Source organism: Rutilus rutilus (genome assembly GCF_951802725.1).
Source record: "Rutilus rutilus genome assembly, chromosome: 9".
In the NCBI taxonomy this organism is placed as follows: domain Eukaryota; kingdom Metazoa; phylum Chordata; class Actinopteri; order Cypriniformes; family Leuciscidae; genus Rutilus; species Rutilus rutilus.
This window is the reverse complement of record NC_140223.1, coordinates 6,799,268-6,821,253: the sequence shown is the minus strand read 5'-3', so window position 1 is coordinate 6,821,253 and position 21,986 is coordinate 6,799,268. Positions and strand designations below refer to the sequence as shown.

The following is a 21,986-nucleotide window of genomic DNA, read 5'->3' as shown; positions in this document are numbered from 1 at the left end:
AAGGTCCCATGAGGGAACTCTAGGGGAGCGGGCCGGTTTCAGGCGCTTAACCCCACGCATGAAGGCCTAAACTAACCTTAGTTTCTCCAGGGGAATCTCGTCCGATTCCCTATGTGCTGCAATAGCTGCGACATAAACTCTGAGAGTGGTAGCAGCTGCTCCAGAAGCAAACTTCTCCTGCAGGAACTCCAGTACTGAACCAACAGGGCAGTTAACTGGGCTCCTATCATGTGCTAAGCACCATGTCTCAAAAACCTTCCATTTGGAAGAATATAGCCTACTTGTAGAAGGGGCTCTAGCACTCGCAATGGTCTCCTGAACGTCAGTTGGGAGATCAGAACTTAATGCTAACGGCCTCTGATCGGCCAAACATACAGCTTCCACATGTCTGGGTGAGGATGCCATATCCTGCCCTGCAGCTGGGACAGCAGGTCTTCCCTGACCGGGATCTTCCAGGGGGAAGATTCCAGCAGAGGAATTAGCTCCGAAAACCATGGCTGAGACGGCCAGAACGGAGCTACCAGGAGGAGGCGGACTCCGCTCTCTCTCACTCTGGCCAAGACCACCTGGATCAGTTTGATGGGCGGGAAGGCATAGAGTTTCTGCGTTGGCCAAGGGTGAGCGAACGCATCTATCCCTAATGGATCCGGGGGACTCAGGGAGAACCAAAACGGGCATTGGGACGATTCTTGAGATGCAAAGAGGTCCACTTCCGCTTCTCCGAAAACCTCCAAGATCAGGGCCACCGTCTGGCGGTTCAATATCCATTCTCCTGATCAGAGTTTCTGCCTCCACAGAAAATCTGCTGCGAGGTTCAGAACCACTGGGACATGAACTGCTCTTAGAGATAGGAATCTGCTCTGAGACCACAGGAGAAGGTGACGCGCATGCCTGTCTAGGGTGCGCGACGGAGAACCCCCCTGCCGGTTCACATAAGACACCACTGCCATGTTGTCTGTTCTGACAATTACATGGTGTCCCTCCAGAAGAGGGAGAAAATTATGCAGAGCCAGAAAAACGGCTCTTAACTCCAGGCAGTTTATGTGCCAAGAGAGAGTCTCGCCAGTCCAGACCCCACACGCTGGTCTGCCCTCGAAAACTGCTGCTGAGAGAGGCATCCGTCGTAATCATCTGGCGACGAAATACCGCACCCATGCTGACCCCTTTCAGAAGAAAAAGAGGGTTCCGCCAAACTGACAGGGCTCGAAAGCAACTGCGCGATACCTTCAGTAGGCGAAGGGTTGGCCCGGAGGGCCGAACCCCTGAGAGTTTCATCCACCACATGAAGGGTCTCATGTGGAGCAGGCCCAGCGGTAGCATGGAGGAGGCCGTGGCCATTAGGCCCAGCATCCTGCGGCAAGTGCCCACAGACACATGATGGCCTAGCGAAAAATGGGCCAAGCATGTCGTCAGACTGGAAATCCGTGCAGGAGCCAAGTGGGCCTGCATGAGAACGGAATCCATGTTCACCCCCAAGAAAACGGTGCTTTGAGCCGGAGCAAGAACACTCTTCTCCGAGTTCAACCTCAAACCGAGAAACTGGATATGACTCAGAACGATGTGGTGGGTCACTAGCTCCCTGGATTGGGCTAAAAGAGCCAATCGTCCAGGTAATTACGGATGCCCTGGAGCCGCAATGGGGCCAGAGCTGCATCCATACACTTTGTGAATGTCCTCGGGGCCAGAGCGAGGCCGAAGGGAAGGACCCTGTACTGGAACGCTCTTTCTCCAAAGGCGAACCTGAGGAACTGCCTGTGTCGCTGTACAACCTGGATGTGAAAGTAAGCATCCTAGGTCTACTGTCACAAACCAATCCCCTGGCCGAATCTGAGATATGATAGCTTTCAGCGTCAACATCTTGAATTTCCCTTTGTAAGGGCGAAGTTCAGTCCGCGGAGGTCCAGTATGGGACGCAAACCGCCGCCCTTCTTCGGGACCAGGAAATAACAGCTGTAAAAGCCCCGCTCGGTTTCCCCTGAAGGAACCTCCTCTATTGCTCCTTTGAGAAGGAGTGATGAAATTTCCTGCTGAAGTACAGAAGCCTGAGTGGTGCTGTGTACTACAGTAGGAAAGACCCCGTTGAAACAGGGGGGATTGCGGCAAAACTGAAGAGTGTAGCCGAACCGAACTGTGCGATTTATGCCTGCCTGCCTAGCCGCCATGTAGGATTTCCCAATGAGAGGAAGTAGTCCTACATGCTTTAAAGGGGAGGAAGGGGCGTGACTTCCAAGACGGCGCAGACGACAGAGCAAGATGGTCGGCTAAAGTCTCCTCAAGCTGCCGCATTAGTGAGGCGTGCAGAGAAAGGCTGCTTCCAGGATCTGGAAATCTCGTGATGCAGATCACTAAAAATGGCAGCTTTCTCCGTTGAGGCCTATTTTTGTATTTATTTTAATTTTTTTTAACATAACCGTCGCGCTCATGACATTTGCGGCAGGGGGCGCGCTGATAACAGCGGGCAGATTGCCCGCGCTCGACTCCTCTGCGGCGGTCAACTGAGAGGGGCAGGGCTGGGCGAGTCCCGTAGGTACTGTCATGTCTGTGTGTGGATGTGGGCGCGGGATAGCGGGCACATTTACCACACTGAAAACATTGTCCGCTTGAGTGAAGCAAATGCACGTTGGTTTCGTTTTTATAGAAACCTTGAGACATGCAGAACGTAGTGTTTGTGGGCACTGGGCACATTTACCACGTTTAATGCGCAATCGATCTGAGTCGATTTTAAGTGCGCAAGCCCTGTGTAGACGGGCTGTGCTTGTGTGTAGGAATGGGCACTGTTTTTTTTTTTTTTTTTTTTTAACACATAAAACACCATCGGCCGTGGCTGGGACACCAGAAAATACACTCTCTTGGGGATTTATCTGGGTAGCCACGAAAACGGCATTTGTGTGCAGGCAAGCGGGCAATGGAACCGGCTTGTTGGCTGCAGAAAACACTGGACTAGTCACATTTGCTGGCCAATCAATAGCGAGCTTCTCCGTAGCGCGCGAAAGTACGTCAACGAGCCCCGCGTAGGCCGCGCTTCCTGGCCGCTCGGCGGGATAACCTCGTCGGCGAGAGTAGGCCCGAAATCCTCGGAGTCGGAAGCCTCGGTAAAAAGTACATCCTCCAGCCCGAAAGAGACCGTGTCGCGTGCTCCCGGGCTGGGGCGCAAATAATCGTGCGAAAATTCGTCTGGCATGCCTCGCGCGTGCCGAGGGGAGGGTGGGAGAGAAAGAGCGGGGCTCGTCTGCTCGAACTCCACATCCTCAAGCTCTACATCCGAACCCCAAGTCACGGATCCTCAAGTTGCCTCGGGAGCACGAAAGGGGGAGACAAATGATTCCCTCTCAAAAAACGAGTTTTAGCCGCGATTTGAGGGTTTTGAGCAACAAATTTTCACAGAATTGCATTTAGACGATCCTATGACTGCCTCGCGCGCATGTGAAAAGTCCAAACATAAACATCACTTACTGCGTGGGTCGTCGTTAGCGATGTAACGATCACATGGCGGAGTACAGCGTCGGTATTCCATGGCAACTGAAATGCTGTGTAATAAGTAGTATGACTGTATACCGTATCTCTTAATTGTCCGTCTAGTTTGAACTTGTCGCGCTAGCAATAGCTCTCACCACGGCACCTTTGCATTTAAAGAGCTAGTTAAATATTTCGAATTAGATCAATATTTTGTGTCTAATTATTTACTTATGTGACAAGTAGTCGTGTAATAAGCGGCATAATGCACATTCAGCCGGTTGTTATCTCAGAATAAACGCCTTCTGGCTCATTCCTGATCACCCTGTCGGGTTTATTCTGAGAGAACAAGCAGCTGGATGTACATTATCCCATACTTAACTAACAAGAAACTCTGATTAATTAATTATTAAAAAATAGTTGAATGTGGTAGTTCAATATTAGCTAATCAGTAACTAATATTTTTTCATAACTCACAGAGGACTACAAAGAACTAGTGTATACAGGTTCATAATTAATGTTAATAATCCATAATTTATAATATATGGTTATGGTAATTTAGTAATGACTCAAGTGTTACTACATCCTTCTAAAGAAACTACTAATAATTTGGATCAGTATTCTAAAGTGAAGATCATGGGAACACACTAATAATGACTAAAGTGTTACCAAATCCAAAATCGTACAATAATCTTAAAAGCGTACAGTTACTTCATAATTACTAGAGAGTTATCATGCTTTTTTCACTTTAGAATATTGATTCAAATTATTAGTAGTTCCTTTAGAAGGATGTAGTAACGCTCGAGTCATTACTAGTGGATTACTGTTACCTTATATTATAAATTATGCAATTATGTTAATTATGAACCTGTATACAGTAGTTCTTAGTGGGAGGTATGAACTAATTAGTAGTTACTGATTAGCGAATAGAGAACTACCACATTCAAATGAGCCCTATTACTTACTAATATGTTAATCAGATTTTCTTGTTAGTTAAATGTAGTTACAAGAATGTTAATAGTGTGTAACTCATTTGTTCCTGTGTAGTTACTCATTAATGATGGAACAGTTTTCTAAAGTGTTACTAAAAATAATAGTACAGTCATAAAAGACAACAGCAAGTCATCAGAAACAAACCTCTTACCATCTGAAATAGCAACATCTTCCAGTTTCTTGAAAAGCTGCTGTCGAGTGTCCGTGTCTCTAGCCAGACTGAAAGTGTAGGCGAGCAGGGCAGTGGTGTAAGTGTTTTTGACATTCTCAATGACGGACCTCAAGCATGACAAACCTTTACTGACGACAGGATCCTGTGAAAAAAAAAGAAAAAAAAAAACACATAGGAATAAACGCTGTGAGTGTCATTTTTCTACAAGTTTTTACACTGTAAAAGGTGTTCAGTTCACCTAATTTTTTTTTAGAAACCTTTTTTTTTAGAAAACCTTGCCTTTAAATTATGAAGTAAATGAAGACTAAAAATTTACTGTTTAATGTTATGTATTTGTATTATTTTTCTTTATTAATAAATTTCATAATGTATGTTGTCAAGCCAGAGTTTCATGCCTGTGTTGAGTGCATGAGGAGACTTTAGATAGCATGGAACCATGTGAAGATCATGTCACATGAGACAGGTGGATGAGCTATATTCTGTAGAGGGTGTGTACAATGTAACATGTTGCAACTGATGCAGATGTAAACAACAAAGATAGTTCTTAATATGGAAGTGAATTTTGCCATGTGTTCGCATGACATATACGTTCCATTTTTAAAGCTCAAGCAACATAGTTTGTTACCATAAAAGGAAGCTGCTCTGTAATGTATATAAACTCAACCTTACTGTACCACCTCAGAGAAACAGAGGCATGAGAAACAGAGAAACAGAGGCATGAGAAACAGAGAAACAGAGGCATGAGGGCAGAGAAACTTAATGGCAGAGAAACATGTAGCCAGAGAAACCATTTACATCTAGCATGATGGGATGAGAAGATAAATAAATGGGGAACAGAGAAATCTGGAATGAAGACCTCTCATGTAGCCTTATTCTTATATGCCTGTTTCTCTCTGTCTGACACATGATACATAATAAATTGAGATCTCTTGGCAAAGGTAACTGGTGTAGCTTCCGTGATTCAACCATAATGGGGAAACCAATGATTTTTAAATCTACAGTAAATGAACTTACTATAGAGTTATGTGAACTTTACAATTCCACATTACAAAATGTTTTCGATTAAGCATAAGTTTAATACTTGCTTAATTTTGAGGCAACAGGTTTCCTCAATTTTTTTTTAAAGTTAAAGTTAAAATGAAAACGACCCCATGATTTACTCACCCTCAAGTTATCCTAGGTGTATATGACGAATGCAATCAAAGTTATATTAATAACACCCTGATGCTTCTGAGCTTTATAATGGCAGTGGATTACATCATTGCATCCATCAGTTTGAAGTTCAAGAAGCTCATCTATTCATCAAAAAAGTGCTCCACAGAAGGTCTTTATTAACCCCCCAGAGCAGTGTGGAGGATGGATGGATGCACTTTTTTGAGCTTCGAACTGATAGTTGCAATCTGGCAAACTGCCAATATAAAGCTCAGAAGCGTCAGAATGTTTATTAATATAACTCAGATTGTATTTGTCTGAAAGAAGAAAGTCATATACACCTAGGATACCTTGAAGGTGTGTAAATCATGGGGTAATTTTCATTTTAAAGTGAACTGCTCCTTTAAGTCAACTGATTACAATTTTTACAGTGTACCATGTTTCCTACAGATGAACTTACTGTGACTGGAGTTTCCAGTTCAAGCAATGATGCAGTAATGTAGGCAGTCATGGTCACATCATCATTCACCCCACCCTAGAATTTATTAGAAATAAAGGATAAATAAATCAACACACTCAAACCACTGAAGGAAAGTTCATCTAGACAAACTGTGATGTTGGCTTGAGAAAGTCTGAATAAAGATGATAGATAGAGAGATAGATAGAAGATGACAGACCTTCATTCTGTTGTTGAACAGTGTTCCCTGTTGGATAAAACAGCCGTCTGAATCCCGTCTGCTTATTAACCAATTCTTTGCACTCTGAATAATTTTTGGATCAATAAATATGTATTTCTGTGCTTTGCCAAAGGACCTCAGCACAAAGGCAGTCAACCTGATGGTGTAGAAGATATAATTAAAGTCATTTGAACTGAGACAAATTTTTAAATGTGTTTATTGGGTTTATTTTTGTAGATTACCTTGATATTATTTCTGTTAAACAAAAGTAATAGTGAAAATATATTTACCATGTATTCCCTTTACCATAACCAAATGCGCTGTATGATCCATCCAAATGCTTGTAGTTCATTTGTCTCTGGTATCCTGTTTAGTGTGATAATGGTTAACACTTCAACAGTTTGTTTGGGTGACCCAATGTGACATTCAGGAGTGTTGAATGATGTATAATTTGGTATCAAACGTCTCAGTATTTTCTTGACATGATTTTGTCTCTCACCGCTCTGCAGGAAGCCTGTGGCTCTCTCTCGGATGGCCGAGGTGAGCTGCTCCGTGTTCTCCAGATACTCCAGAATGTAAATATTGGGAGAAAGAACAGCCATGTTTTGCTCTCCACAGCCGTACGGCATCTGTAATAATCCGTGAAGGTTCCTCAGTGCACGACCCAATATGTCGCCTGTAAACCATACACAAATGACACTCACTACATTTTATAAGTCTAAAGCCAATCTCCTCATTTCTGCTCATGTTTGTAAATGTTACCAATGACTGAAACAGAGGATCTGGCTGATCCCTCTATCACATCTTTAGGAAGAGTCAGAGCCACTTCCTCTGAGAGACTGTCACCTATGAACCAGACAGACAGAAACACATCAGTGATCAGCAGAGTAACGCTATAGACATTTTAATACCACCTGTGAAGTCCCAATACTATAATATAATCACAAACAGGAATTATTGTGATTCAAGCACTTTGGAAAAGGGGAGAAAATGGCCACAATTGGCACAGCTGAACAACTAAACTACAGTTGTCATGAAAGGCTGACAAATTTCAGCTTTCTCAATTAAAATGTCCGATACATATGAGTATATTTTAGCTCCCTCTATTGGTCCTCAAATTTGGTGTGTCCTCAAAATGTCCTCTATGCAATGTGTACTTATTTTCATGAAGTTTGTGTTTAGAAGACAAAGAGGGTTGCAGCTTTATCAGCGCTTGTACACCAAAACATATGAAATATCTGCAGACTAACCCTTTGGACACAGTAACCAGCTGTGAGTCTCTGTCTTTTCAGTTCCTTCCGCCTGCAGCAGAAATCAATCACATCAACACATCATACATAAGCAGCATTAAGATCATGAGTAAATGATGACGTGTGCTGACCTGTACGAGCAGACTTCGTGTGACCGTGTCAATGCGTCCTCTCTCCGGGACGCTCACAATCTCATTGTCACACACAGTCTGGGACGCCTCTGCCTCTGCACTGACTGTAATATTCAAGACTCCTACAACACAAGACATACGTGAATATACAACTGAGAAACAGTCGCGTTTCCATTACCCTTCAAACTGAGCAAATTAAAAATGACAAATTAAGTTTCCCCTTTGTAAACCATTTTAGAAAAAAACAAAACATTTTTATGCTTTTCAGTTCGAAAAAGGAATATTTCGCAAACTACAATGGAAACATAATTTTTTCATCTTGCGAGAAGCCAAAATTATGGCGACGGATGTTGGTAGGTTTACGTATATCGCAGCCACCGCACTAGCCATTATTTTTAATCGAAGGAGACGTAGGCGTGTTATCCAAGCATTAATGGCAAGGAAAGCCTCTTATACTAAGGAGCGAAATAGTTTGCAAAATATTCCTTTTTCGAACAGCCTGAAAAAAAAACCTCATGCGAGCATAAAAACATTTTATTTTCCTTGGAAGTTTTTGTGAAATTGACGTCTTTCCAATGGGTGTAGTTTCAATTCGCATTTTCAATTTGTGCAATTTGAAGGGTAAACGCGGTGAAATTGCTTGTTTAACATTTACATTAACATCTTCCCTTGCCAATAATGCTTGGATAACTTCGATTAAAAACAATGACTAGTGCGGTGGCTGCGATAAAAGTGTAAAACTACCAACATCCATTGCAATGATTTTTGGAATGACTTATTCGTGAGAGGGAAAAATAATGTTTTAGTCGCATAACATCGGTTAACGGAAACGCCATCGTTTTGCAATAGTTTTTTATCAACATTTCAAAAACATCCCAAAAGTTTTGTGCAAATCTGCAATGAAAAGGCGGCTACTGATTCAGACTGGAAAACTCACCAAGAACAGAGGGAGTGAGGATCCATTTAAAGGTTTTTCTTCCATTAGCACATAGACAGGATGAATACTGATCATCAGAGGAGGCTTTGAGAGTGTAGTCTGAGGAAGGAGCTGGAGTCACTTTAACCTGTCAATCATACACACATGATTAGTGGCATATTTGATATGATTTGATTAGACTGCGTCTGAAATCTCACCATGATGCACTTGGACAGATAGTTGAAGACAGTGGCCTTCAGCTCAAAGATCTCCCCGCGGATGATGGAGTAAGGCAGAGAGAGCTCTAGGAAGAAGGGCTGGAAAACTGTCAGCTGAGCAGGAGGAGCCAGACCCAGACCTTCAGAGGACAGGCAGAAGGCCTCCGTCTCCCAAGAGGTGATGGTGTCAGGAACCGTGACAGGAACCTGAGCTGATCCAGAGTCCCTGTGGAGGAATTACAACAATAGGCATATTTGATTCTGACTCAGTCCTTTTTCGGTAACACTTTATAATAATGTTCAGTTGTAAGTCATTTATAAGTGATTAGTTAATGATGAACTAATCATTTACAAATCATTCATAAATGCTAACATTTTATGTATGTTTTGTAAATTGTGTTACAAGTCATTTACAAGTGATTAGTTTATTATTAACCCTCTGAGGTCGACAAACGCGCGGGCGCGTTTTGCTGGATTTTCTCCACATTGTAGCACTATAAACTTAAATTACTCCATAATTTATGGTCATACAGAAAAAAGAAATATAAAAAAGAATCTGTGATATTTCTACTTTTGTATGTGTCCACTTACAATCAAATCAAAACTTTCGTAAAATCTTTTGTAAAATAAAGAAAATAAACAGGGTGTGCGTTCTGCCTCTCCGTCGCGGTGAACTTTTTTTTCTTGAGCACGTCTATAAACTGAAACCAAACTCAGCGAATACTTGTCACACATTTATGAGCCATATACATTTATAAACATTTAAGTGTGTAGTTTTAAATGATAGGATTCAAACTGAAAACAAATATTCTCTGTTTAAGTAATTTGTATAAAACCAACAAGATGTCCAGCTTCTCAAACGCTTGCTCATTTTTTCAATTTACCACGCCCACTCGCGCAAAAGAGATTCACATGCAAATCTCCACATGGAACGCGATGGCGCTCATTAGGCCTACCTCAAAAACAAAACACCAAAACACTTTACAAGTCTCTGCTTTTAGACGCGCCTGAGCTTACATTGGATTTACATCAGAAGAAGAAGAACGCGATTTGAAGACAAGAAAGGTGTAAGGTAAGAAATTCTTACATATTAGTTTGCTATTGTTGCATAAATTTCACATTGCAGTTGAACTGTTGCTAGATATATGGTGAATATTATAATATTTAGACCCGTGTTTACTGTTACTGTGTTTGTGGATATCTGCTCAAACGTAGATATGTATATGGTAACCATAATGTTTTATATTTGAGCGCGATCACGTTTAAATGTATCATATTTTGCAGCGCGATTGCGTTTGAATGTATCATATTTTGCAGCGCGATCACGTTTGAATGTATCATATTTTGCAGCGCGATCGCGTTTGAAAAGCAAATGGCTTCATGTTTTTACTATTATCTCATTTCACATCATCATAACGAATGGAAACATTTGAAGTAACATGATAATCAATATATTTTTTCTCTAGCTTAGTTGTTACTGAAATCTTTTGGAAGACTATAGGTTATTGATATTATTATTTTATCCAGCACTGTGCATAGCTTATGCCTACAAGGCACAACAAACCTGGTGTTCATTATATTATTGTTGGAAACATTTGTGTGTGTGTGTGTGTGTGTGTGTGTGTGTGTGTGTGTATTCTGTGAATTTTAAAAAGCAATTTTAACCAGAAAAATCTAAAATTTATTCCCAAAATCGTGCAGGCCTTTCTCTTGATATCAGTATGTTCACTTTTTTTTTTTCAGGGCCCAGATGCCACTGAGGACTTCAGTGAACATGAACATGGTAAAGTTAAAATCAAACCGCTTGGAAGTGAAAGGTATGTACAATGTTTTTAGGAATGGCACAAAGGTTTTTGTCTTTGGATCATTGTTTTCAATAAGTGCTTTTTTGGCATTTGTTGTGTGTATCTTTGGACTATGTTGTGTTGTAAATAAATCCAAACAATTTAAAAGCCATTCTTTTTTAAATCTCCTCATTTACAGTATTGTGCAAGGTTTCCCAGAATGACAGGGCCTGCTAGCTCCTAATAGGGCCGTTAGGGGAGGTTCTTTGTCTTTCTCAGGTGTGAAAACAATACATATTAATGACCTCCGCATAAAGCTTTTTCACACAAAACACGTCGTAAAATTTTTAAATCAATATATTGTCTTATCTGAATGAGCAGTCAGGGTGATTTTCACATAGTTTTAGAGCAAATATTCTAGGCTACGTGATATAATTTTCAAAAGTCTTGTGAAGAAATAATCAGTATGGGTTTCATGGCCTTATTTCAATGAGAATTTTTTTTTTGTATTTTCACAAACCACGCATAAATGTCATTATCTCAAAACTACAAACTTTTACATACATGCTGCTGATATATTATCGTAGCAGAGTTTGTGCTGAATACAGTGTAATTAGACTTTAGCCATGAAAATGTCACAAGTAACAGAAATAATTCATTCATATCATTCATAAATGATTAATTAGTGATATGTTCATTATATGTTTTGTAGATTCAGTTTTAAGTCATTTACAAGTGATTAGTTAATGTTTAACTAATCATTTACTAAGCATGACTATGCGTTTCATAAATGTTTAATAAATTATGTTACATTTTTTTTGTATGTTTTGCTCACATCAGGTGCACAGTGGTTAAAGACTCCATGTGTTTCAGAGAAGCTGTCTATACCCTCACCAGTCAGCACTTACACTGCAGTACACACTACAGTGTTCAACACCTGTTATTCATGTGTAAACGCATGAATAAATCATTTACAACACTTTCTGCATCCCCTAATCTAAAGTGTAAACTATTCATCACTTGTAAATGTCTTACACTTTATTTGTAGATTACCACTTCAAGAATCAAAAAGGCATAAGGTCTGCGAATGTTATCTACGAATGTATATGTAACACATTTACAAGTAAACTATTCATCACTTGTAAATGTGTTACATATACCTACAAATGATCTGTACGTGTATTCATGGCATTTACAACACTTTTTGCACCCTCTAATTGCTACATATATACAAAAAAATAAAATAAATACATTTATTAAACATTTATGAAACGCATATTCATGTTTTGTATATGCCTAGTTAATAATTTACTAATCAATTGTAAATTACTTATAACTGAATCTACAAAAAATACATACAATAATTAACATATCACTTATTAATCATTTATGAACGCATAGTTATGTTTCGTAAATAATTAGTTAATCATTTACTAATCACATGTAAATGACTTATAACGGATTTTACAAAACATACATAAAATGTTAGTATATCACTTGCTAATCATTAATGAATGTTCTGTAAATGATTAGTTCATCATTAACTAACCACTTATTAATGACTTACAACTGAACGTTATTATAAAGTGTTACCCATTTTTCCTGTAATAAATGACAACATTCAGCACACAGATGATGAAAAAAAACTGGATTAAGAATATGTAAAGCAAGCAAGGTATTAATAAGAATAAGTAATAAGATAAATATGATGTTAAATGTACTGATTATGCTTTAAATACCCCACTTCAGCAAGTTCCCAGATCCAAGTTTCTGGAAAGACAGTTCGAATCGTCACTGCTGAAGATTCAGGTGTTGAATCAGTTGTTTCAAATGTATCCTCTGCTAAAACAACTAGTCTGGCTTTGGAAAAAAGCACTGGGAAAAAAAAAGTTATATTTTGCAGTTTTAAGTGATATGTATGTGTACGTCAAAATGATCAGTTCTATATCCAGTCATAAGTGAATAGAAAATGGAAAGCAGATCATTATTTTAATACACACTTTAAACGTTTCAGTTTATTTCGCTTTCATTTTAGGTTTAGTATTTTAAGGCTGCAAAAGTGAATGTGTTAATTTTATTTTACAAAATTTATATAGTTTTATAGAATAGTTTTTCCTACCAATATTAACACTGATTCAAAGTTCACTAATAACCCTAGAAAAAAAGTTGTCTTTTCCTACTACATCTCTATAATTGTGGAATTGTGCAAGTTTCGCAATTTCACAAATTGAACATATTTAATTTTTTAAAATATATTTCATAACAAGAACCAACATATTAAAACATTACAGCTTGGATTGTAATAACAGTAAATGTACCTACTCCTCTTGCACACAGGGAGTTCCACAAACAAATTTGTTGCCATCTTCAATCCCACTTTCTGCCAAATGGCAATGATGAACCACAATAAAAGTCATGAAAATACAAATTACTTTTAAATGTCAGTAAAATCAAGAGGTCTTTTTATGCATTTACTTACACATGTGCAGTATATACTCTCTCAATCATTATCTACTGCACTGCCACACATATAATCCAACTGTTACCTTTAAGGATTTATAAGTGAATGCGGATCTCCAAACACTCATAGACGGACACTCCCCATCTTCAACAGTCCTAGGGTAATTTGACCACGATTGCACTGGCAGCAGGTTGAAGATCTGTGACGGGACCATGTTCACACACTATCAGTATGATTTCTAAATAATACATGTATTTCCAAAAAAACTATTTCCAATTTGGTGAGAAAGAATGAAGATTATGTCACGGAATGGTAAACGAGAGTCGAGGATACAAATGCAGAGTTAGTTTATTAGTGACATGCAGGTACGGCACAAACACAAAAACTCAGGAACTCCAGGAAACAAGAAACACGGACAACGAACCAGCACAAGACTACAAACACAAGGAGGCTAAATAGGGGAACAAACAAAGGAGGGTAACGAGACAGACAGGTGGGACAAATTAACCAATAATCAGATAACAAGATGGGAGGGGCTAGACAATAGACACGAGCACATGGCCCAAAATAACAAAACACCCATGTGCAGCACAAGACAGGACAGGAATGTGACAGATTAATGCTAAATTTCCTGAGATCAAAATGTCAGCTGATGGATCATAGCAGCAATAAGTAAAGTCTGTTATCATTAGATTGACACTGTAGATTCCCACTATGAAGAGACACATTTAATCAACACTGAATCTTAAAGCATCTAGACCTTGTCAGTATCCAGACGTTCTCCTGACTTCAGGATCAGGACGCTCTGATCTACAGCCCTGAGGCCACACAGTGAACCAGGCTGAGCTGAGAGCTGGAGAGTGTTTTTCTCACCGGGAACTGCTTTAGCAGGAGAAAACTGCAGAGATACCTGTGACATACAGGGAATAGGCTTTATTTTAGAAATGAGTCAGTAATACAGTTTAAAGAGGCTCATTTCTAAAGCTACAATGCATAGCCTACCTTGTTTTTGAAACACTTTTCAATGTTGAAATCTTTGCTACTAGCCACAGCCGTTTCACTGGGGAGAAAAACACAGTACGCCAGAATCTGCATTACAGGAGACAGATCTGCACTAATAGACAGTTTGAACGACATTGAGCCCCTTGCTCCATCAGAAATCTTCACTTCAACCTTCTCATATCCATGATGAACAATCACTCCTCTGGACAAGACCTGAAACAGACAGATGACACTCTGATAACAAACTGACTAGTGCAGCCAAATAATACTGTTAAACAGAAACATCTCTGTGATAGTGTACATACTGCACATGTTCTCACCATATAGACGATTTCAGTTTTGAAGTTTTTAATTGTCTCTCCAACAAAATAATACTTGATGGTGACTGTAAACTCAGAGTCACACTTTAATGGTTGTTCAGTATTCTCTATAATCAGTTCACTTCGTGATGGGGTGTATAGAGAGTCAGGTTGGATGATATGGACTGTTTTTTTATCAGCAAAGATGTAAGGCATGTTGTCGTGTCCAAAATCACGGACCTCTTGATAGACACTTGCCTAGATTACAAAAAATCAGAAATAACTCATGTAACTAAACTCTTCAGGCAATACAAAAGAAAATTAAGTGAACACAAAATATCTTACTATTAGATCAATATCACTTTTAGAATGACTGGATGTATTAAGAGAGAAGTTGGCCAGTCCAGCGCTGTCTGTAGTGAGAATTAGGAGCAGTTTTGGGGACCAAGTGTGACCCTCCATAAGATAAACCTTTTTGCTTTGAATTGGTGCACCTTTGAAATTTGAGAGTTTTATCTGTTGAAAATAAGATTTTGAAGGAATCAATTAAGGAATAATTCCGTACACATCAATGGTGTTAAACTGAGACAAATGGATTTTAGACTTACTTTTCCTTCAATAACTGATCCGTGTTCATATGTTTTGGGCAGGTCAGTAAATATGACTTTACCAATTTCATACGTGAGAGATACAGATTCAGATTTTGTCATGGAGATCTCTGTAAATAGTCAAAACACCTACATAAATATTTATTCAAATAAAAGTCAAATGTCAAAAATGAGAAATACAAGAAATGTAGGTAACAGAGATCTGACCAAATTGAAGAGCTCACCTGTTCCTTCTTCTGTAACCATTGCCTCAACATGAAGAGAAATCAGCATCACATGCTGTGGGAAACTATGACCTACTACGACCTTGACTTTAAAATTCTGCATCAGTTGATGTGGTTCGAAGTTAAAAAAGAGTGATGGATCTAAGGAATGGATGGCACAGCCTGTCTGTTTTATCTAATTATAATGAAAGAACACAAACATAACTATTAACAGAAGAGTGGTTTAATTATATAAATGTATTAAAGATAATGTACTGCGTTTCAACTCACATACCTCAATGGTTTCCTCTAAACACACTGAATCTGTTTTATAGAAATCGCTGGGCCAGTCACGGCACACTTTCACCCGTGATTTACCAGGTACAGGCTGTCCATAAGTGTATCTGTGAAGAAGGTACAAGCAACTGATCTACAGCCCAGGGTTGAGTTAAGAAACTAATATATTAGGATGGGGGGTTAAAGTAAGAAACTGACAGAAGAGTTAAAAAAATAATAGTACAATTAACAATTAAATGAAAGTGTGAATGGAAGAGCACTTTGCTTTATTAATGCAGGAAATAAAAAGAAACCACTCACTTTCCGCAAACCTCAATTATCAGTTCCTCTTCTTCAACACTTACTTTATTTGGGCTTTTTACAGTAACTTCAAACTTAGGCAAAACTAGAAGTCAGAAGGCAGAAATCAGAGTTATTAGTACTCAATTTATATATTAAATATTAAAATACAAACATTTATTGAAACTCTTCCCATGCAAAACTGCAAATTGTCTGTTCCCTTTCAAGAGAACTCGTGCTGCGTCATAAGTTACGACACTATGGGAACACCTCTGCGTGATTGCGTCTTGAAGCACGTGTGAAATCAGTCCAATGGTGTAGCAGAACGTCATAGGCGGGAGACATCATGACCTGGAAGGTATAAAGCACCCCTGAACCAAACAATGTCAGCTTCTGTTTCTTCAGCAAGCAGTCTGTGTTACTCCATCTGTCATATTTGGGGTTGTGGGCCTATATATGTGCCTATATATCAATATATATCTCCTCTCTCAGGATCAGGAAGCCCGCTCTGCGGTTTCTTCCGCCCTGAGTGAGGGCCCGGCGCTTCAGTTATCTTCCTCTGAGGAGGTTAGTGTACCGAGAGTTGATGCAGGAGAGTCTGAAGATTTGCCACTTCACTCTCCTGGGTACAAAGAGCTAGTGAAGGTTATTACTCGTGCTGTGTCAAAATAAAATATCAATTGGCCAGCAGAGAAGCAGGGGGGGTTATTACTTGTTTATTTAGCTACTCATTTATTTAATTATTTAATTCATTTTATCACGGGGAATGACGTGTGCAAAATCAAAATCTCTGTCCATCATTTTTCTAACAATTATTGATAAAGGAAATTTTTGCACAATATTGGAAATATTTACATTTTAAACCATGAAGGTGAGTCAGTGGATATCACACAAGCAATGTGCATACTTTGCTCTAGAGTTATGGTGGTGAAGAAGTCTCAAACCCCAGTCAATTAATTACTACAGAAAGTGAAAGCAAAAACATCTGACACTGCATTAACGGTTCATATTCTTTCAGAGACGAGGAGAGCTGAATCTACTTCAGCGTGCTGATAATGGCATATAGGCCTAGGCTAACTGTCTTAATTTATTTTCTTAATATTAGTTAAAAAATTAGAAGAGAAGTATTTCGTTTTAATCAAGTTGTTTTTTAAATGAGGAGTAAGCTAATCTTACTAATTTTTAATTTTTCTCGCAGCTCTTTGGTAATGGGGTGATGCGCTTTAAAATTTTTGTGGGGAAAACCTCTTCTGAGCATCGTCTATCGGCACAACCTGGCCCGGTGGTTATTGTGGGGCCCTCCAACAAGCGGGCAGAACACAGGCATAACAGACCGACCTGCTTAAAGACCTTGATGAGGGGGAGGGGCTTTACTCAAGCCACATCTGGTTCTACGGGCTACCAAGGAGAAGGCCAGAGCTATTGGCCATACTATGGCAGCTCTGGAAGCCTCAGAGAGACATTTGTGACTTAATCTATATAACATTAAAGAAAGTGACAAGTATATCTGATGGATGCCCCGCTTTCTCCTGTGGGACTCTTTGGCGACTCCATTAATTCAGTCGTCGAGAGGTTCCAGAAGGCTAAAAAGCAGGTGGTGGCATTCCAGCAGGTCTTCCCTTGTCAATCAAATGTCTCAAAAGGCTGCTGGGCGGAAGTAGCCCCAGGTGCTCTCAAGCTCTTCGTACAGGGCGCAACAAAAACAGAAAGTGTTGTTTCTCATGCCCCGCCGCAGAAAGAATCGGGGCAGGGTAAGCGCTCAAAGCCTCAACCTGGCAAAGATAAAACGGATCTGAGGAATGTCATCATTACAAGGAAGGCTTCAGCTAAGAGGCTCTAACGCCAGTGTCAGACCTTTGAGGGCTGGCCCATTCGAGGAGAAGTGGTTCACACCTCATCTTACGGTGCCCACTTCTCTCCAGTGCCCTCAGGGGGCCGTTCTGCCAACCCAACTAGTCAGTATCCCAGTGTACATCTGGGAACGTAGAGAAATGTAGTACAGAATTCAGTTTTGTTCTCGTTATCCTCACAGGGTTCTGCCCACTATGGTGGGTCCTTTGGTTATGGAACAAGATGTGAGAACTTTCTTGTGGAATGGGGCCATAGAACATGTTCCCCACCAGAATCCAGATTTTACAGCCGGTATTTCATTGTTCCAAAAAGAATGTCCAATTTATTTGCACCATGTAAATCGAGCAGCCAAAAGCTAAAGTTCAAAATGTTAACTTTAAAACAAATCGTGACTATAATCAGTACAGAGGATTGGTTTGTCATGATAGACCTCAAAAATGCATACTTCCACATATCCATACTTTAAAACCACAGGACGTTCCTCAGGTTTACTTTAGGGGGCAAAGTGTTCCAGTACAGGGTTCTTCTTTTGGCTAGCACTGTCATCTTGCACTTTCAAGAAAGGCGTGGATGTTGCACTGGCTCCTCTGCGACTCCAGGGCATTCGCGTGTTGAATTACATCTACGATTGGTTGATACAAGCTCATTCAGAGCACATGGCGTTTTAACATCGAAATGTTGTCCTCGCTCATATGAAAGAGCGGGGTTGAGGCAGAACGCAAAGAAGACTGTTCTTTCTCCAGTACAGAGAACCACCTTTTTGGAGGATTCTGTGATGATGCAGGCACGTTTCTCTCCTGCACACATAATCCTCTCAGCATTAAAAGAGCTGAAACTAGGCCAGTCACACACTGTCAAACAGTTTCAAAGATTGTCGGCAGTAGCAGCCAACATCATACATTTTGGCCTGTTGTACATGAGACAAGACCAGGGGATTTTCCCCGAGGGGCAATCCATTCCACATGATCAAGGTTACAAGAAGATGTCTTTGTTCCTTGACGATGTGGAGGAAACCCTGTTTCTTGTCCAAAGGCCCAGTGTTATGACTTACCTGTCGTCATGTGATACTTATGACAGATGCTTCTCTCACGTGTTGGGGAGCGGTCCTGGAGGGCCACTCATCCCAGGGTCTGTGGAAGTGCATTTTCTGATCTACGGGGGACATGTTCTTGTCCATTTAGACAACACATCGGTGGTCGCTTAGGTTGAGACAAGGGCTGAGGCCAGAGGAATGGAGACTTTACCCCGAGGTGGTGGGTCTTCTATGGAGGAGGAAGAGAAGTGGAAGAGGACATATTAGTGTCATCCAGCCCCACTACTGTTGAATATCATTATGCCTGTATGCATTTCCCCCGATCGCTCTGCTTTCGGGAGTTATGGAGAGAGGTTGCCGGGAGGGTGCCCATCTACTGTTGGTGGCTCCTCTTTGGCCAGCTCACATCTGGTTTTTGGACTTGATATCCCTCCTCTATGGCTCCCTTAAGGAGATTCCGATCAGGAGGGACTTTCTGTGTCAGGCTGGGGCTAAATATTTAACCCCCGTCCAGATGTATGAAAGTTGTGGGTTTGAGTCATTGTTAGAAATGAAGAATTCCAACACGATTATAGTGCCTTTTTGTTTCCTTCTTTATTAGGAGTAATGGATGAATAAAACAAAAGAAAAGAAAGACCAGCACTGGGAAACTAGAAAATAGCTCAGCTCCCCAAACTCTGCATATACAATATATAGTAAGAATATTCAGGGAGTATCCCGTTATTCAACCAGTAAGATCATAAATGACATCATAGTATCATATACCTATTGTATAACATCTCTATAAATGATAAATATCCGGTAAGATCTCCTTCTGTGCCTTGAGATCCAAAAAGGCCTCCACAATACAATACAATACAATGCATAGAAAGAACAGAACTCTGTCACGGTTCATGAATCCGCTGTCTCATTCTGGTGTGTTTGTGTGTGTCTGTGTGGGCGTGGTTACCCAATCCCTTGTTGATTATCTGCGCCATCTGTAATCAATCCCCGTTCCCATTATATGTTCAGTAATCTTCATCTCATGTTGTCAGATCGTTGTGGCTTCCCCGGTGTCGTGTCCTGTTCCCGTGTGGCTCTCTCTCGTCTCCTTGTGTGGATAACTCGTCATTGTGGATACTCGTCGTTGTTCTTCACTCTGTCTGGATTGTTTATTCTTTCTGGTTCCTGAGCACGCCGATCACCGCACGCCATCTCCAGGTTGCCCATCAAAGTCCCTGCGTCACATCTCCATCTGAGTGTTTGTCTCCCCGACCTGTGTGTTCATCTGACCAGCATTAATAAACGCCTTTTACTTGCATTTGTATCCGTCTCTGTTTCATCACAAACTCTCTCTCCCTCCTTCAGAATCTTTGGGTCCTTCTTAATATAAAACATATGTGCCTTACATACATACAAATGAATGTGCAACCAAGGCTTTTTCTCTGGACAGAGTTGAAGATAAGAAAACTATACTTCAAACAGTCATAGAGTCATTGACCAACTCATAGAGGCTGGTCTCACAACGGAGGTTTAGACCCAGTTAACTGCCCGGTTGGTACAGTGCTAGAGTTTCCGCAAGAGCGTTTCTCTACAGGATTATCCCCTTCTACACTTAAGGTTTATTTGGCCCTGTTTACCACACTCCTTTGAGTGGTGTATCCTTGAAAAGAGACCCATTAGTATCTCGTTTCCTCCGTGGAACCTTGAGGATTAGGCCTGCAGGGCTTCTGTCCTACGCCCAGACCAGGAGAAATGAAATGTGCTTTGCTTGGTTAGGGCGCTTGATGCTTACGTCCACAGAGCTGCCGTGTGGCGTAAATCTGATCAACTCTTTGAATGCTTTGGGTCGCCCAAAAAGGCGTACCCAGCATCTAAGCAGAGAATGAGTAAGTGAGTTGTCGAGGTTATCTCTCTTGCTTATGAATTAGCCGGTCAGCCTTCTCCATTGGCTGTCTGGGCCCATTCCACTAGGAGTGTGGCGGCTTCTAAAGCCTTGCTTTCTGGGGCCTCTCTTCATGACGTATGGGCTGCAGCGGGCTGGTCATCTCCGCACACATTCGTCAGGTTCTATGACCTTGACCTGGCTTCCAGGTGCTTCAGTCTTAGTTGCGCTCCAGATATTATTCACACTAGACAAGCACTGGTCAGTATGGCATAGTAGGTATTAACGTTCCCATAGTATTGTAACATGATGTTCCGCCACACCATTGGACTGATTTCACATGTGCTTCAAGACACAATCATGCAAAGGTGTTCCCATAGTGTCATAACTTACGTTGCAGTGTCTCGTTCCCTCTTCAGGGAACCAAGGTTACAGTCATAACGAGTCATTTTTATGACTTACCATATTGTTTCACTTCAAAATCATGTGAGATCATCCTGTCACCAATAAAAGCCTTCAGTTTGTACATGCCTTGACGGGCCTCTGGGTTTAATTCATAAGAACGCTGCAAAATCCACCTTGTTGAAGAAACATTTGTCCATTGGCCAATCCGGTTACGTTTACTGTCCTGTTTAATAGCAAAGACACAGTGCAGATATTTTGTGACAGTCAGCTACACATATCCTGACTATCAATGAAGAAATATATAATTACCCTACTGAAAATACAATAATTGCAAATATAACAAAATTTCTAGTTTTAATCAGATTTAAAAGGTGTGTTTGTTATGACTGCACAGAAGGTTTTGTGTTCTTACCTCAAGAACCACTGTACTATACTGTGAAAGAGCAAATAGTAAAGATCAAAAGCCCAAAATGTGTTCATTTATTAAACATGTATTCAACAATGCAAAAGATAATAAAGATGCCAGATAAACACATCAGACCTGCTGATCAAGGGGTGCAAAGTTTGTATCCATGGTAACAACTCTGAAGTCCACTGTAAAATAGAAATGTGTATTAAAAAACTTCACTTTTGATGTCTTCAGCTCTTATGTAAGGGACAATTGCTTACAGTCATATTTCTCTCCTAAAAATTACCAAACTGTGTGTTAAGGTTTAATTTCTATCCGTCATGTCTATGTGCAATATGTTGTTGTCATCCATCCATTAAAGAATAATCCAGATATAACTTCTTAGTATTATTTATTTGTTCGTTCACATCTCAACTCACTGGTATAACATCAGTGCCCGAGGGAGCAGCAACACGTACAGAGTACTGAGTACTAAATTCAACATTCACAACTTGAGTCAAAATAAAAGTCCCGTTTGTTCACACATGCG

The 21,986-nt window shown here is 40.4% G+C and overlaps 1 protein-coding gene across 1 annotated transcript in view; it reads right to left on the bottom strand.

Moving 5' to 3' along the window:
- LOC311296612 (alpha-2-macroglobulin-like) overlaps nt 1–21,986 on the bottom strand; it is a 30,619-nt gene that overhangs the window by 6,771 nt on the left and 1,862 nt on the right. The window contains exons 4-27 of the mRNA XM_084418456.1: nt 21,590–21,642; nt 21,461–21,481; nt 21,106–21,271; nt 15,917–16,001; nt 15,615–15,723; nt 15,341–15,515; nt 15,117–15,226; nt 14,854–15,024; nt 14,530–14,766; nt 14,210–14,422; nt 13,968–14,117; nt 13,293–13,406; nt 13,069–13,126; nt 12,486–12,621; nt 8,963–9,188; nt 8,766–8,892; nt 7,829–7,950; nt 7,698–7,749; nt 7,210–7,293; nt 6,947–7,123; nt 6,738–6,813; nt 6,448–6,604; nt 6,231–6,305; nt 4,598–4,760 (exon numbers count right to left, since the gene is read on the bottom strand). Of these exons, the coding sequence (XP_084274582.1) occupies nt 4,598–4,760; nt 6,231–6,305; nt 6,448–6,604; nt 6,738–6,813; nt 6,947–7,123; nt 7,210–7,293; nt 7,698–7,749; nt 7,829–7,950; nt 8,766–8,892; nt 8,963–9,188; nt 12,486–12,621; nt 13,069–13,126; nt 13,293–13,406; nt 13,968–14,117; nt 14,210–14,422; nt 14,530–14,766; nt 14,854–15,024; nt 15,117–15,226; nt 15,341–15,515; nt 15,615–15,723; nt 15,917–16,001; nt 21,106–21,271; nt 21,461–21,481; nt 21,590–21,642 (3,057 nt within the window). The remainder of the gene's footprint in view (nt 1–4,597; nt 4,761–6,230; nt 6,306–6,447; nt 6,605–6,737; nt 6,814–6,946; nt 7,124–7,209; nt 7,294–7,697; nt 7,750–7,828; nt 7,951–8,765; nt 8,893–8,962; nt 9,189–12,485; nt 12,622–13,068; nt 13,127–13,292; nt 13,407–13,967; nt 14,118–14,209; nt 14,423–14,529; nt 14,767–14,853; nt 15,025–15,116; nt 15,227–15,340; nt 15,516–15,614; nt 15,724–15,916; nt 16,002–21,105; nt 21,272–21,460; nt 21,482–21,589; nt 21,643–21,986) is intronic.